At 47.6% G+C, this 16,685-nt stretch overlaps 4 protein-coding genes across 4 annotated transcripts; 3 read left to right on the forward strand and 1 right to left on the reverse strand.

Annotated features, from left to right (window-relative positions):
* The first annotated feature begins 3,307 nt into the window (after positions 1-3,307).
* On the forward strand, positions 3,308-5,519 carry GGS22DRAFT_155376 (TATA-box-binding protein). The gene is made up of 4 exons (XM_047960202.1): positions 3,308-4,095; positions 4,151-4,238; positions 4,297-4,711; positions 4,765-5,519. The coding sequence occupies exons 1-4, from the start codon at positions 3,833-3,835 to the stop codon at positions 4,779-4,781; spliced, it is 783 nt and encodes a 260-aa protein (XP_047822064.1). The 5' UTR covers positions 3,308-3,832; the 3' UTR covers positions 4,782-5,519.
* GGS22DRAFT_155380 (putative fructosyl amino acid protein) lies at positions 5,487-7,243 on the reverse strand. The gene has a single exon (XM_047960203.1). The coding sequence runs from the start codon at positions 7,062-7,064 to the stop codon at positions 5,586-5,588; it is 1,479 nt and encodes a 492-aa protein (XP_047822065.1). The 5' UTR covers positions 7,065-7,243; the 3' UTR covers positions 5,487-5,585.
* A 355-nt stretch (positions 7,244-7,598) lies between these two features.
* GGS22DRAFT_155381 (uncharacterized protein) lies at positions 7,599-10,424 on the forward strand. Its single transcript, XM_047960204.1, has one exon. It carries the CDS (start codon positions 7,781-7,783, stop codon positions 10,304-10,306), a length of 2,526 nt encoding a protein of 841 aa, XP_047822066.1. The 5' UTR covers positions 7,599-7,780; the 3' UTR covers positions 10,307-10,424.
* A 3,271-nt stretch (positions 10,425-13,695) lies between these two features.
* On the forward strand, positions 13,696-15,868 carry GGS22DRAFT_95026 (uncharacterized protein). Its single transcript, XM_047968503.1, has 2 exons — positions 13,696-14,075; positions 14,298-15,868. The coding sequence occupies exons 1-2, from the start codon at positions 14,044-14,046 to the stop codon at positions 15,727-15,729; spliced, it is 1,464 nt and encodes a 487-aa protein (XP_047822067.1). The 5' UTR covers positions 13,696-14,043; the 3' UTR covers positions 15,730-15,868.
* The last annotated feature ends 817 nt before the right edge of the window (positions 15,869-16,685 follow it).

The following is a 16,685-nucleotide window of genomic DNA, read 5'->3' on the forward strand; positions in this document are numbered from 1 at the left end:
AACTGACTGAAAAAAGAGATAAATATCGCAATGGTGACCTTGGAATAGATGCGCATGAGGGTCAATCGTATCGATGTAGGGAAGCCATATAGAGTACATATATCAAAGTTGCAAATGACTTCGTGAAGGAAATCTAAAATTGGAAGTCGACGATAGAGCACAGTGGAAATACACTGGTTACTTAAGGGTACTTGCATATTCAAGCCGCAATTTGTGCAGCCTGCATTGTCAGACCGCATCGTTACATCAGGTGATTTGAAAGTACCGAGCGCTTGCATACAATTCCATGCCAACCGAGGCAGCCAAGCCAGCCTGCCTCATCTTAGGCTCCCAGGGATGTCGCGTCATGGCAGACCGGCGCGAAAATTAGCGCTCAGATAATAAACGGTGCAATAGTTCCTTCAATAGCTCATGACGCAAATACGAACTCGGGGGTCCCAACGTAGGTATTCATGTCTTACCAACAGGTTGAAAAAAAACCATAATAATTCTAATCTTCGTATTGTTTGCCGGAGTCGCAGACCTACAAGAAATATGTAAAAGCAAGCTTGCCGACAGATGCATTTGATTGTGCAAGAAGAAAAAAGGCTAGATGAGTCATATCCAGCACGCGCCAAGACCGGATGCATGACAAGGAATTTTGGCTGGTATGGTTGAACGAGGCTGGTGCTGTAGACTCCCGAGTAAAGAAAATTTTCGTGAAAAAAAAAAAAAAAACCAATTGAGGGACACAATGCTGAAGGTGGCGATCGACAGGGATCTTCCAGGAGGCTACCTGTACGCTAGGTCTGGGTCCCGCCCTGTGAACCGATAAAATACGAAACCAAATAATAATGGCCACTGCGCACAGTAAGGGAAGTGAACAAACTGCAATAGCGTAGTGCATATCGATATGGATATACTGTGCCGTGGTCGCTTTTAAGGACCGACCAACCTTAACTCCTACAATAGGAGGGATGCGCATTTAAGCACTCACGAGATGAGCGAAATAAAAACCTTCTGGCGTATGGGGATTCAAGCAACGCGACGTCGGAAACCGTATGTTGTTGAGTGAGGATAGATTTTGCTCGTCAAAATTGATGGCGTTTGTCACTCCATAAGACATGAAGTGATAATTGACTGGCTAGGGAGTCCCTGGAGAGGGTAGGGTAGTGGCATTCTCCGATTGCGGTTGCGGCTGGTACCTCCGAAACCACCGAAATGAGACCTGCAATTGATCAGCGGGAAGAGGGATCATCGCAGCCCAAGCGAAGAAAGGGGACAGAAAATAAAATAAAATTTCTGAAGTAGGATAGGATGGCTGGACGGCTGAGTACGACAGCAACACAGCCGCAGCTTGGTAATCCGATAATATCTCGTTTACTCGCACATCATGGCAAAAGAACCGCCATTTGTTTGTATGTACGCGTAATACCTTTCTTAACTCATTGTTTGGGATTTTGGATTGTTTGGGATATCCATTCACGATGAAAAACCGATTAGGTGGGTAATACTGCGAAAAGTGAGCGAGACTAAGATGACTAGTGGCTGGAAAGGCGATCAAAAACCGAAAGAGAAGAAAAAAAGCATGAGAATAGGGGCTGTAGGGGTAAAAGAGGAGGTATTGTGTGCGTTTCAGGGAGTGAAGGGGTGGTTTAGAAGTCTTAGGGTGGCAGCAAACCAGGCCTTGCAGGGTATGGTTGGGGTCCAAAACTCCATCTCTGCCCACACCCACCCATTAAGAAAAATTTTTCAGAGCCTGAACGGGTGGCTGTCAGTTACCTAGCTTAGAGCCCAGAGCCCAGTGTGAGCTATTATCTGTGACACTGACTGACGATGCTTCCACTCCCAGCGCTCCGTAGGTGGTGGATGTAGTTGACCGAGTCATGCATTTCAGCACCCCGGAAAGCGTCACGAGGTCGTTCTCAATAATTACGTCGGCTGGGATCCTTAGATAAATATTAATTGATCCTTCAGAAGTCGTGATAGTAGTTTTCCGATCTGGTCGTATTAATATACTTGGTAATGTGAATGGAAAATATTCTCATATTGATGCGATGGATTGCGAGACGCGTAGGGTTTTAATGGAGGAAAAGGTAGGTAACTAGGAGGAACATTAAAAGACTTAGTGAGAACTTAGAGTGACGAGCGAGGAAAGAAAAAGATTGAGAAAGATAAAATAAGGGGCAAGCGACGAGACATGATTGGACGGATTGATACTAGCGCAACCGCTAAGGGTGGGAATCAAGGAGCAGAAAGTTGTGGGTTTCCGCCACACTGGGGCGTCCCTACCTAAAGAGTCAATGCACACGTACACAGGTGCTTGCTTCAAAAATTATAAATTGCGCGGCTTCCCCTCTACCTCAATGTTTCGAAAATTCTTGCCCGCGGAAGTCCCGACCCGAAGGTCCCCTCTCTCTTCTTATCTCCTCAGCCACAACCATCCACAAACCACCAGCCACCTGTTTCTTGCCAGCTGCCACCGTGCACTGTCAATCGATAACGTCTGGCTACTAATAATTTATTATTATTCCTTCCTTCCCTCTTTCGACAGCGTCATTGCTTGTTGAACCCCGCCTTTCTCTTTGATACAGTGATTGACTCCGAGAGAGTACGTACCTTCCTCCGGTCCCCATAGAATAGACCTGAACCCTCATACCCCACACTATTTAATCGGTTTCCGATCAATATTTTCCATCTTCCTCTCCGCATCATTTCAACGTCAACCAACGTCACACCGTACACTGTCATTTACTTCATTATCACGTCTCACTTGGACACATTCAAGTGCCTACTCCTCGTTTTCGTCGAGCTCGCCCGCTAAATCAATCTAGGAGTTGACAAAGCAATCAAAGGTTACCCTTTATTCATTGTCGCTCGCCTATTCTAGGATTCGAGCAGTCGCATCAAGAAGAAAACCAACCAATATTCCTCCATTCTTTCTAATATCACGCCGCACGGGACACGGTGCAGTGTAGCCAAGAACAAGATAGACCAACAATAGAGTCCGAGTTTTTGAAAGAACAGAATACCGAGGTTGAGGATTTACTTCCCCGATACCGTCGTCGCTAGATATCGAGTACCCGCCGTCGTCGTTGTCGAATCCTTATAAGATACCTCGACCTCGACTGCGCTCGAGCATCTCGCACTTCGAATTTGTGGAAGGAAAGCTTACGACCTTCTCCGATCTGATAATATCGAGAAGTGATCCGTCTTTGACATCTAAGATCTACGTTACGTGTGTGTGCCCTTTGGTCGATTGATCGAAAGATTTATACGACCTTATTATCGTACCAGCCTTTATCGTGTTGGGGGAGACATTTGCTTGTTCATCTCCTACGCACCGTTTGGTAAGGCTGACCTTTTTTCAACTTTCGTCACCGACCCTTGAAAACTTTGAGATTCAAACTGTAGAATAGAGCTTGTAACCGTGCTATTGGTTACTGTCCTTCATTACCACCATCGCTCCTTCCGCACTTCTACTGTTGCCCTGCAAAAAAAAGATCCCAAAACACCATCCTCACACTGACTCACAGGCCTATTTTGGTAGCCCCACTCTGGTGATTCTGGCCTCAATTTTCGATTTTGAAAAACTATTTAACACCACCGACCCCTCCCACTTCCAAACCTTCCCTTCTATTTTATTTTTTCCTCATGCGATTTTCCCATTCCCCCACCACTTTCCTTTCAACCAAACAATCGCATTTCACTTCACTCATCCACCGCCGACTCTCGCATTCGCGCACTTTATTTAATCATTCACTTTGATTCTATTCTAACGTTCATTATCCAGACAATCTTTTGCGACCGCCCTCAATTGATTTATTAATCCTTTGAGTATACATCTGCAGCAATGGATGCCATTCAGACTCACCCTTCCACTGCCGCGCAGGCAAAGGCCTTCACTGCGCCTAACTCCTTCGCCATGACGGGAGGTGTCGGCGGCCTTCCCAGCAATGGTGGCCTTACCCCACCTTTTGACTCTGATAAGGCTAATGGCATTATTAACGGTCAGCGCCACCAGCAGGTGGCTAACGGTACCGGGGTGACTCCCGCTACTCCCGCTGCCACCCCTGCTGCTGTGCAGGGCGGAAGCGGTCTGACGCCTACCTTGCAGTATGTATCACTTGTGCCTGATGAGTAAACTTCTTAGCTTACAATGCATGTCAAGGAACATCGTCGCAACGGTGAACCTCGAGTGCCGTCTTGACTTGAAGACCATCGCTCTTCATGCACGCAATGCGGAGTACAATCCCAAGGTACTACAGATCTATCAATGATTGTAGATTTTGAGTGAACATCTGCTAACTGACCTAGCGATTCGCCGCCGTGATCATGCGAATTCGTGATCCCAAGACCACCGCGCTTATCTTCGCTTCGGGCAAGATGGTTGTTACTGGCGCCAAGTCCGAAGATGATTCGAAGCTTGCTTCTCGCAAGTACGCACGAATCATCCAGAAGTTGGGTTTTAACGCGAAGTTCTCGGATTTCAAGATCCAGAACATTGTCGGTAGTTGCGACATCAAGTTTCCCATTCGTCTGGAAGGATTGGCTTCGCGCCACCACAATTTCAGCTCTTACGAGCCTGAGTTGTTCCCTGGTTTGATCTACCGCATGATCAAGCCTAAGATCGTTCTCTTGATCTTCGTCAGTGGCAAGATTGTCTTGACCGGTGCCAAAGTTCGTGAAGAGATCTACCAGGCATTCGAGATGATCTATCCCGTGCTTCAAGGTATGCATCATAGACTTAGCATGATTCAAAGGGCTGTTGCTAACATATACCAGATTTCCGCAAGGTCTAAGGGCATCATCCCTACCAGTCTGGGACATTCTGGGTGGATATCGCTTACCTGACTGCGCAAAAGATCCCATCTTAGACTATCACTGGGATTTGTAAATTACAATACTTCACGATTTCACGACTATCGTCTCACGATTAACGACGCGTTGATTTGGACAGGTCACAGTCCAAACATTCTCGTCTTCTGTATCATTTGCATTTCGGACACTGCATGGCACTGGCGTTGACAAAGGGAGGGACCCTAAAGGAAGGATGACGCTGAGTTCATGGAAAACACAAAAATCCCTTAAAATCGTTTCTTTTAAAGAGCCGGATTGACGCCACTGATTTACACTACGGTACTCTCCGATGGCATTTTCCGCTGGTCGATGGTGCCGTCTTAATTCGACCCGGAGGAGGTGGAGGTGTTGCACAGTTGGTGACTAGGTGCACACATGGTGGTTTACTATGCCGAACTTTGCTTCGGTCATAGTTATGCTTTACATAAAGCAATCAGTGAGGTGAATGGGTTTCTTTATGAAACTCATTCCGCATACCTCCTGGAGAAGGGTGATTTTGGCAGTTAGCTCGGCACTCATCCGTTGACAAGATAGCTAAGTTTCCTAGATGATCGTTTGTTGCTTGTCTGGTCATATGGCCGACATCTACTTGCACAAACTGGCATCTGAACTTCCTACGGATTTGTGTTCCTTGTGGTTATACCCTGGGAGCATATAATTGCATCATTTTCCCCTTTTAAGTCTACTTATGCTTTTGGTGTGTCTTATACTGTGAATTGTCGTGAACGAAGTATGATTTGTAGTAACTACTTGTCTTTGCTGACCCTCTTAAACTCGTCTTCGAGAATAAGCCCTGGTTCGCCGCCCCTGCTTCCATCCTGCGTTACAATGGCCTTCTCTATATCATCTACTGCCTTCCACTTCCACTTCTGCTGAAATTCTATAGGACAATGACCCATAATGCAATCCACCACCTTATCACCAATAATTGGTAAGAATTTGAAAGCGTGCCCACTGCCGCCTGTAGCAACAAATAGCCCTTGCCAATATGGGTGGTAGTCTATTATCCAGTCTCCTGTGGCGGTGTCGGTATACCAGCAGAGGCGAGTGCGTGAAAATGGCCGCTCTTGTAATTCTGGCCAGGGAATTAACCTTCGCAGGCCTTCCCGTAGCGACCTCTCGCCTTCCTCCGGGATCGAGAGGGAGGGATCGTCAATGTGGGTAAAGGGTTGGGAGATGGGTTTGACTGTCGACTTCTCAGATCCGGGGATTCCTAGAGGAGCCTGGGAAGGTGTCTTGGGATTCAGATATCCAAATGCGTGTCTCGCGACCTTGAGCACGCGATTCCTAGGAGGGATAACGAAGAAGCCTGTTGTTAGGTTCAGAATCACTGGGATATCCTCTAGTTTCTTTTGTTCCTCTTCTGTAAGATCGATGTATCCGAGAACTTGACCCGTAGCTATGGCTTGCGACGATAGATCTATCAGCGTAGGCGTCCAGGCGCCCGCAGCCGTAATCACTAGGTCCGCCGAAATCGTGCTGCCGTCCTTCAGTCGTGCCCCGGTAACCTTCCTCTCCGCCTCGTTTGTCTCAAGGCTCTCCACCGTTCCGTTGACGAAGGTAACTCGGCCCGTCTCAATAACCTGCTCGTAGAACCATCCCATACTCGCTTCGGCGTCCGCCCAGCCACTCGCGTCGTTCAAGTATCCCCAGTCGGCGAACTCTCCCACCCCGGTTACGCGAGCGAGTCGCTTAGCCCCCGCCATCAACCGCACGGAGCTCAGAGGCCGCCCTTCGGCTTGCGCCAGCGCCATCGCGTTCACCCAGCTCTTCTTCGCGTACGCGATCCCCGTCGGCGAGCCATCTTCCCTCATCAACGGGCCGGCGTCCGCCGCTAATATGAACCCGGACTCGGTATATCGTCCGTCACGGCCGATTTCGGTTTCGCGCCATCGTGCTTGCGCCTCGGAGGCGAGCTTGGCGTAGGATGGGTCGGCGTAGTCGGGGCGGATGATGCGCGAGGAGTCGATGGAGGAGGCGTCGCGGGAGGGGAAGACGCCGGTCTCGGGGGAGCGGTCGAGGATTGTTATGGTGGTTTGTGCGAATTCGGGACGTTGGGATAGCGAGAGCGCGGTGCTGAGGCCGAAGACGCCGGCGCCGATGATCAGGATCCGGGTGGGTGCTTTGTACGGCTTCTGAGAGACGTCAATTGGGGTCTGCACTATGTCGGGGAGGACGTGTGCGGGACACGATAGGATGTTCTGGAGTGGCAGCGCTGACGCCATCGGGGGTGTGCTGCTTTGCTTGTGATTGGAGGTGGGTTGGGTATGGTGGTATTTAGGAATGGTAATTCATATATTGCGCCTGTGAGACATTACAAACTTCGGCTCTTGATATTTATTTATAGTTAGATTCTATCTATACATTTCGTGCGCCGATAGGGGAATAAGAACTCTTATACTCCGCAGTTCGATCTTACAAGTATCCACTGCTTGGACCAAAAAAGGCGCGCTTGACCGACGATGCCCGTATGATCGGAGGGCAACGGCTGAGCGGGCTGCTTAGAAATTGCAATAGCGACCAGTAGCAACTTGGATATCTGCACCGTATCTGTGTATCTTTTTAGTACCTGTCGAAAAGTTCGGCGGTACCGCGGGGTAGGTGCGATATGGGCAGATGTGATATGCGATAGCGATAGGGACAGTGTACTCCACATTTGAACACTGTACACAGACACGGTATTTTAGCTTTAGGTAACTAAGAGTGAACGGATCTGATCAATCTGACCAATCTCACCAATCTCCCTGTGTTTGAACGCGCCTGAATTACCGAACAAAGTAATAAGACACAAGTCATTCTTCTCATAACCTTCTCAAAACGTTCTCAGCTTCTACTCTTACTACTCTAGTAAACGACGCGAGAGAAAAACGGTACTTATAGAATGCGACATCCCACGTAGCCCTAAAGTGGCCTCTTCTTTTCTCTTTTCTTCCTTTCCATTATGTCTTCCGGGAAGAAACTTACCGACTTCCCCGACCTCGAGGCGAAGCTACAGAAACCGTCGAAGCAATCCGCGTTCGAGAAACAGAAGGCCGATGCCGAAGCTAAACGGAAGAGGGAAGCTGCCGAAACAGCCGCCGTATACGAGAGCTTTGTGAAGAGTTTCGATCACGACGACGACGATGACGAGGCGGGTACTACTACGGATCAACAGAACGCATTCGGTGCTCGCCAACAGGGTAGCTATTTCGGTCGAGAAGGAGGTAGAGTACCGCCGCCGAAGAGACATTTCGGTGCTGGGCTTGGTGCCCCGCCTGCGCTGAAGAGTGGTCCTGGATCTTTGGGTCCCGCGCCGACGCCCTTTGTTAATAAGAGGAGGTTTGAGACAAATACAAATCAACAAGGGTTCAACAGAAGGGGTATAGATGATTCAAGAGGTCGGTTAGGATTCCACGATGATGATATTAGCGATGGTGGTCGCGCGCCGAAGTCGAAGGGTATTTCGAAAGTATTCGATACGAGCGACGACGAAGCCGACACAAGATCTAGAGACTTAGCTGAGCAGAAGGCTATTGCGAAACCGACACTCCGTCTTTCTAACCTCCCGCCAGGAACATCGCCTGCAGTTATCAAAGCTCTAATGCCGTCAAGTCTAACCATAGAAAATGTCAAGATCCTACCAGTCAGTGCCTCGGGGACTACAGAAAGGAAATCTATAGGAGCAATTGTCACTTTGTCCAAAGAAACGCCCGCAACTGATATCGATGCTGCGGTCAGCTCTCTACAAAACCGATACTTAGGCTACGGCTTCTACCTATCACTACACCGACATCTATCATCCGCGGTAACTTCTACTGCGGTCACCTCAAGCTTCACCTCCTCGACCACTTCCCAACCTTTTGGCGCAAAGCCAGTCCCTCAGCCTAATGGTAACAATCCTCACCACCCAGGTGGATTCCAACGCGGATTTGCTCCACCGACATCCTATGAATCAAGTGGCGGCCCAATAAATCGAGTCCTCTTACATGTTCCGGTCCAAGCTCCAAGAGATATTAAGCAACTTCAGCTTATCCACAAAGTCGTCGAATCTGTACTAGCACATGGCCCAGAGTTCGAAGCTCTGTTGATGTCACGACCTGATGTACAAAGAGAAGAGAAATGGGCCTGGCTCTGGGATGCGCGTAGCGAAGGTGGGGTTTGGTATCGGTGGAGGCTATGGCAGGTTATCACGGGCGCAGAAGCGAACGCAGAGCATAGGAAAAAATACATACCGCTCTTCGAAGGCAGCCATGCGTGGAGGATACCCAAGAAGGACTTATCATACGAGTATGCTACCGCCATCGACGAATTTGTATCCGACCCGGAGTATAATTCGTCTGACGAGGAGGATTACGAAGACGAAGGGCAAAGACCAGCAGACAAGGATGACAATGAGGAAAGTACATACTTGAATCCACTCGACAAAGCGAGACTCACGCACCTGCTGGCTCGCCTCCCAACGACATTAACGAAGATCCGGAAGGGTGATGTTGCTAGGGTGACTACTTTTGCAATCACTCATGCGAGTAGAGGGGCGGATGAGATAGTGGATATGATTGTGGCTAATGTAGTCAAGCCATTCTCGTTGACATCAGCAAACCCCGAATACAACAAAGCCAGTAAGGATTCTGAAGACCACGGCGAGTCGCTCAACTCGACGCCTTTCCCCGAAGATGCGGGCACGAAGCCCGGCGACGTCCAGGACACGAGCGCTGCAAGCCTCATCGGTATATACATTGTAAGCGACATCCTCTCAGCCGCTGCGGCAAGCGGCGTCCGACATGCCTGGCGGTTTCGTCAACTTTTCGACGCGTCCCTCAAAGATGGCAAAGTTTTTGAGAACTTGGGTCTTATGTCAGAGCGCCTCAATTGGGGTCGCCTCAGGGCAGAGAAATGGAAGCGTAGCGTTAAACTCGTACTGAGTTTATGGGAGGGATGGTGCGCATTTCCACACGAGAGCCAGCAGCTCTTCAACGAGACGTTCGAGAATCCACCTAGTGCGAAGAAAGAGGAACAGGTTGACGAAGTTGCTAAGAAGAATAAGTGGAAGACTTTGGAGACTGGTGGCTCGGGTACTATCCAGAGCGAAGGCAGAGGGTTCGTACCACTATCTGCAAGCATGGACACCCGAAAGAATGATGAGATGAGAGGAGAGGCCGATGACGAAGATGGAGAACCGATGGATGAATACATGTCTATGGACGAGGAGGATCTCGATACCGATATTGACGGAGTCCCAATGGATGACAGCGAAGATGGTGAGCCTATGAACGAGACAGACGTAGGAGACGTGGAACAAGATAAATCTACTGGTAAATCATTGGAGGCTCACACCGAAGGAAATGAGAGGCAGCAGGGCGGCGAAGATACTAGAAACCCCGAAATAAGTAGCTCATCTAAGGAGCAAGCGGCTGCCCAACAACCGAGGAGGCGTATGAGGGCTGTGGATATGTTCGCTGACTCCGATAACTCTGATAACGGGTCGTGATGGTATAAGAGATGAGGTTGATCTCGGTTAACGAAGAAACTTGTCGTCTTAGCATGAGTCTTAGTGGTGGAAGGATCCTATACGAGCTATGTTGAGAACATGATCAAATAAACAGAACTTACCAAGAAAAGGGGTTATACCTGCCAATTACTAGTCGTTGATCCTGACCAGGAGGACAGTCGCATAATAAATACCAGCTTCAAACATGGGATATGTCTACGGTATGTGGCCGTATGGATAGACATGAAAAGAATCGCATACGAAATTTTAAGTCGGCATCTACCACTCTACTGATCTACTGATATCCATACTCTTCTATCTCACTACGGTCTATGAATATTGGATATAACCTGTTCTACTTGAATGGTACCTTTTTTCGCGGATGTGAGGCTCCTACATGCAATTTCATCATTAGTATCCTCGAAGTATAGTTGTGTCCTCCTTCAATTACACTGAAACTCTGGTAATTTACAATAGAAGTTTATTTTAATGAGAAAAGAACCGGTAATTATATGGTAAATGTTGAACTTGAATGTATCGTTATCATTGAGAAACTGAGGATATTGTTGATAACTCGTTTATTTGATTCACAGGTCATAGGATCTATTGCATTATAGATATTGAAGTACTTAACTACCTGTAAACAAAAACGACTACACCCAACAAACTTGCAGTGAAGTCACTCCCGCCAAGGTTCAATCCGAAACTCTAATTAGCGAAACTTTAATCCTACTACCCCGGAGGTTTGTCAGCATATACTTTGGAGATCAATATATCAGAGTCTTCCTAAGGCAAGTACGCTAAGACTTGAGTACAGCTGTTGTGGTTATCTAGGTAAAGTTGCTGTGTTTTAGAAGGCAGGCATGCGTTAACTTCAACTTCCCTACACATTACCTATTCAGACTGTTAAAATTCAATATATCTGCTCAAGATATCATGGAAGCAACAACGATCATCTTGGGGAATAGACTTAACAGTTTATGATTAAGTTGTCATCACAAATCATATGATAGCATATATGAGCGAGTTAGTCATTACTCTAGTATCATCAGATTGTTAAAAGGTAGAAACATCAAAATAATAGGCGCATAGGTACCTTATAAGCAGGCCCCCGCAATGTGTGTAGCTTCCCGGAGTCTTTGATGTTTCCTAGGGTTCTAGAATACCAAGGTACTTACTTAGGTACTTAGGGACATTGGACAATATGATGACATCGGCTTAGAGATGTATGATCTGCTAAAATTGCGGAATACACGTGGAGCGTAGTAACGGACCCCTGGATTTGCCTACTTCTGAACTGTAAGAAGGCTTAAGTCAGTGTAAATAGACATCTGTATGATCTACCTAGACAGCCCTATTTATTTTTATCCTGCCTGGGGGTTGCAACTCGGACCAGATCTATGTATTACTTCGAAAGGTACAAACATCTAGGTATGCCAAGTCTTGCCATACGCTAAGAAACCATTACCTAAATGGGATAAGCTACGCTACGCTTGGGTACAATAGGTAATAGAATGGGTAGATCCCTTTGCCCTTTCTTTTTAAGCTTGTCGTCATTGAAAGTTTTATCATAAATCATAACATGTTTCAACAGCCACCTGGTCTAAGCTGTGGCCAAAACGACATGTCAACTGCCTGATCCGAAAATTTAGATGCTAGTCCAGATGACGTATATTTTCAAGGTTAGGACTTTAATTCAAGGCAATCGCATGTTGCGAAATTATATAAAAGATATTTAGAATTTGTACGGCCAGGCATTTAAAAGCACAGCTGAGCCCTACTGCTGGATTGCGATCTGGAGAAGCTCGGTAGCGTTACGTAGCAGCAGCCCCACGTTTTTTTTATCGAGTCCAAGCCTGGAGTTCACGACTTTTGCGGCATTGCCCCTCTTCAGCCCCTCCATCAAAAGTTCATAAATTGAATTTAGTGGTCATTGGACGTAAATGATACGCATCTTTCTGCAGGACCCTTTACGTTCCCGTTCTCTCCCCGTTTAGCGCGTTCTGCAAGTACCTACCTATTGGTAGCTGGTCTTCCTTGCCTACAGCACCTTACCCTACCTAGTGTTTATCTACATAGTACAATACCATACCCTATTATTTCCTACCCTACATGCCCTAGAGGGTACATTAGTACTTAGCCTGGCCAACCCCCCTGTCTTTTTGGTAGGGGAAGTGAAGGATCTAACTTGAAGTCAGCACCATTCGAGCAGAATCAGCCAATCAAAACTTGCTCGTTTTGGGAAACCCCCACAGACAACACGACACTCACCATCCCAATCATCTTTCACTTCTGCTAGGAGAGCATACCAAAACCCTTTGACCCTTTTCCTGGGAGTTTAGACCACCAGATGTCTCTGGTTTGAAATCTTATTGTGGTGGGACCTGAACTTTCTTCATTGGAAGAAACGGGTTATTGTCACTCGGTGCAACGAACGAACTGGAGAAACCCAAAAAACCTACAGCAAGTTTCCAAGTTCCTGGAGGACTGGGAAATCTAACAAGTCACATCAACTAGGAACTATCAACTATTAACTACCAACCATTGACTTCTACTTGCCGGAAATATATAGGAAATCCCCTTCATTACAATCACCATCTCTGATTTCAACGCACTATATAGACACAAGACGTTCTCTAGACATACTAACGTCTTAAAAAATACCGGTTCCTTGGTTGGAATCCCCCTTCTTACCGCCCGTCTAGACCGCAAGACCGAGGCTTCCCCGGAGTACACATTCTTTGTATTCTATCCGTCCTGTCATCAGCCTCGATTCAAGAAAAGGGCTTACCTGTTTCGTACGCCTACTAACGTTGTTGGTTGGAGACGTTACATGTGGAAAATCGGACGAGGAACACTCACTCACCCTACCCCCTCTCCTCCCTGGACAATCATTCTTCCTTATCGATCATTACAACAGACAAACATATTGTCCAAACTGATCCGGGCTTTCGGTGGCGGACTCATCCTGAAGGAATCGGACGTAACTTGCATTACATCCACTTACCATTCGACTGCGTCGACGTTTTTGGCGTTTTGACGCCTACATACCATAACCCTGACTACAACGTCTCCCGAACCGCCGACCCCAAAGGCGCACGTTTTGAGCAGAGTACCGTTACTCTGCGCCGTCGAATTCCTTAGCCCTTCTTACTGGGTACTCCGCCTTCACCTCGCTCCAATTCACCTCCATCTCACTCGGACCACATTGAATTGCGACCATTAACCGGGTAGATTAAACTTCATTCGGGTTTCCCTCCAGACTTCCCAAGGATACATCATCATTAGAAGCCCCGTTATATAGACTCCTTACTTACTTACCCGTCAACCCCCTATAGTAACCCAAGCTTCTGGTACGTATAGGTTATCCAAGGCTCTTGTGGGACCCTGAGTTTCCGCTTTTAGGTAGACTTGAGGTCATTCTCAAGGCTCGAGTTGTACGAAGGCAGCCACTTTCATCTCATAGCGAAGTATCCATCAAACCTTTTTCGGAGTACGGCACATCTAAAGCGCATTTACCACTCGTGCGTATCGACGCATATGAGAGGAATCACCGAGATCACCGTGCTAGTTGGAACCGACTGGGATTTCGGCAGTTGATCTCCAAGGCAGAGTTTGATCTAACAGTCGCGGAGACCGTGTCTACGATCCTCACATGGTCAACGGTGTTCTGTCCCATTGCCTAGGTGCGACCTGAATTATCGTCGCGTTGGCATCTGCCCGCGACTTCGTTCAAAATGCCTATCGTCAATGGACAAAAAATGGCCTGGTACGTTAAAATTTTTCTCTATTGTCGCCTGTTATTTGCGCAAGTGCTTCCTGGATGGTCTCGGAAGGCTGCAGGTTGTCGCGCTAATTTTGACGCGCTTCTTCTGGCAAACCATCTCTATTCGATGCCGGTGGCTCGTGTAACCGACATGGGTATCCGATGATCTGGGAAGGCGATCGGATTGAAGTTGCTCTGTTGCTAACCTATTATCTCATCTTTTAGCCAGCCCTGCATACGAGGTCATCGTTCGACAAAGTGCACTCATGGAGGAGACCGTATGTTAGTGCCCGTTCGTAAACCTGGCCGACCTCTTAGTACGTGTCCCCATCCACCGGGAAAAGACTGTCAATGTCGCAACGTGACGGCTGCCATTCCAAAAGGAGTAGCCTGTCGCTGTGGAGGCTCACAGGGTGTCAAACCAAATGGCACGCCGACGCTGGTAAAGGCCGAACCATCGGAGAATGCGCCGTTATCGCCTACGAAACAGGCATCCTTTCGCGTGCAGAAGCCGGCAACGAAACCGAATAGGAAGCAGTCTTTAGATGCTTCTGTAGCATTACAACGCATGGACTCGAATAATCTAAACCTGCAGAATGGTGCGAATGAATATTTGGCGCAAAGCGCGAATGGAGTAACTTCATCAAACTGGGGAAGTTTCGTTTCGCCTTTGCAAAACGGAGCCAATCCATATTCAACATATCCATCGATGACCTCGCGTCTTGAGGGAACGATGGATTCCTCGATTCTTCACATCAATGGTGGTCTCGCGGATATAGCACCAAACCTTTCTTCTGGAAATGGCATATCGGACCATTCCACCGTGAGTTCAGGTACACTCACACCTGGTACATCGGATTCTCCTTATCATACGCCGACTTCTAGTAATGGAGAGCCTTCTCAGGAGTTATCTTTAGAGCCGCCCGGAAGTTGCTGTTCCCAGCGAATGCAACAACCCCAGCAAGTGCCAAACCGGATGCAATTCCAAGGCCATCTCCAGAGCGGCCCTAGAGAATCGCCGAATATGATGGGATATGCGCCTCAGGTCACCATCCGCAACGGATCAATGATGGAACAAGTTCCTACTCAGGTTACCGTGAACCAGCAGCTATACACTGTTAATAATTATGCGCAAGCGGGGCTGTTTTCGGACAACCTGTCGTTCGGAACACCACAATTACCTCTTCAGCAGGCGCAGTGGGAACAGTTGATGGCAAATTTTATGCCTCAAGCGGGATCAAATGAAGGTGGCCCCAGTTACACGAATCATGTGTGCGATTGCGGTCCTGGATGCGAATGTCTTGGTTGTGCCTCTCACCCATATAACCAAGTCAGTATACAATACGTTCGAGAAGCGATGGCTTTGCAGGAGAGCTTGAGTAATGGTAGCCTTGATACGCCGACGCCGATTGCCGATCCGCCGTTGGTAGGTGAAGCATCACCACCACCTACGCATAGTCCAGCCGAGACCGAATCGCCAGGTGCGAACGAACTCAATCTATCGCCTAGCGAATTTCTATTTGTCGACTATGGTAGTGGAATATGTGGCTGTGGAGATGATTGTGCCTGCGTCAACTGCATGATTCACCGTGACCCTTTGGATCATAAGATGACCGGACATGGCATTGGTGGACTTCATGATAAGACGCCGAATTGATAGAGGTAGAACTCGGCGTCCGAATATATAACACCTCTGCTAGGAGCTATAGATGAATGAAGCGAGCGGAGGATACCTTCGAGGGTCATTGCTGAAACCCGACAATCGAGCTTTGAAACACATAGCTAAGCGGATATATGAATGGACGAAGACAAACGACGAAATATATGGAAGACAATTCCGAGAGATGATATCAAGGAAGCTATTTCGAGAATTTTCCACACGAGCTATGGATCAGCACAAAGATGCGACGGCCATGAGCTGGGTGGGATAGAGCATGATTGATCACATTCTCGATGAGCTGGTGGACAGTGGCCTGCGGGCATACCCGCTAGGTGGAGATTTTCTGTACTCATCAGGCTCCAATCGGCATCGCTGGCACCTCCCCGGCGAGAGGGGAATCCCAGTCGAACCTGATGAGAAGGATCTAGCTGCAGGTCGCCTACATCCTACATCGGTTTTCGACTCAAGCCTCAATCCTCGTTCCGGACTTTTCATCGGGGAAAGAGGATCAACGCAAACATGATGAGGTTTGAGGAGTCACAATCGGCTCTGAATTAACTACGAAAATTTTATGAAGCGGAACGTAACGGAACTTGCTTGAAAGATGATTGAGGAGATACGAAATGATACCTAGCTAGCGATTATATACGCGTTTGAAATTACCTGACCAAGCGGATTTGCTCTTGAGTTTTCTCGGTGTCTCTACCGAGTTGAGGTGAGATAGAAGAGACTCCACTACATAGTGTGCTATTATAGCTGTAAATAAAAGCGAGTAAAACCTGTCCTATTTCGTCTGAAGTGCTTTAATTACTTATGTATGTGTATGTTGCCTACCTAGATGGGATGAAATATCTTTTATAGCTACTATGGTAGTTGGAAGAGGTTGTGTTGATAGGTAATGATAAATTGTGATAGTTGTACACCGGAAAGGACGAGTAAATACATTTATGGAT

The sequence above is a fragment of the Annulohypoxylon maeteangense genome, assembly GCF_022496945.1.
Source record: "Annulohypoxylon maeteangense strain CBS 123835 unplaced genomic scaffold GGS22scaffold_3, whole genome shotgun sequence".
NCBI classification, from domain to species: Eukaryota; Fungi; Ascomycota; class Sordariomycetes; order Xylariales; family Hypoxylaceae; genus Annulohypoxylon; species Annulohypoxylon maeteangense.

Bases quoted from the DNA above. Each gene is read 5' to 3' on its own strand.
- GGS22DRAFT_155376 (XM_047960202.1), top strand. From the start codon at position 3,833: ATGGATGCCATTCAGACTCACCCTTCCACTGCCGCGCAGGCAAAGGCC. The intron at 4,096-4,150 runs GTATGTATCACT...ATGCATGTCAAG, and splicing joins GGTCTGACGCCTACCTTGCA to GAACATCGTCGCAACGGTGA. The intron at 4,239-4,296 runs GTACTACAGATC...TAACTGACCTAG, and splicing joins ATGCGGAGTACAATCCCAAG to CGATTCGCCGCCGTGATCAT.
- GGS22DRAFT_155380 (XM_047960203.1), bottom strand. From the start codon at position 7,064: ATGGCGTCAGCGCTGCCACTCCAGAACATCCTATCGTGTCCCGCACAC.
- GGS22DRAFT_155381 (XM_047960204.1), top strand. From the start codon at position 7,781: ATGTCTTCCGGGAAGAAACTTACCGACTTCCCCGACCTCGAGGCGAAG.
- GGS22DRAFT_95026 (XM_047968503.1), top strand. From the start codon at position 14,044: ATGCCTATCGTCAATGGACAAAAAATGGCCTG. The intron at 14,076-14,297 runs GTACGTTAAAAT...CTCATCTTTTAG, and splicing joins AATGGACAAAAAATGGCCTG to CCAGCCCTGCATACGAGGTC.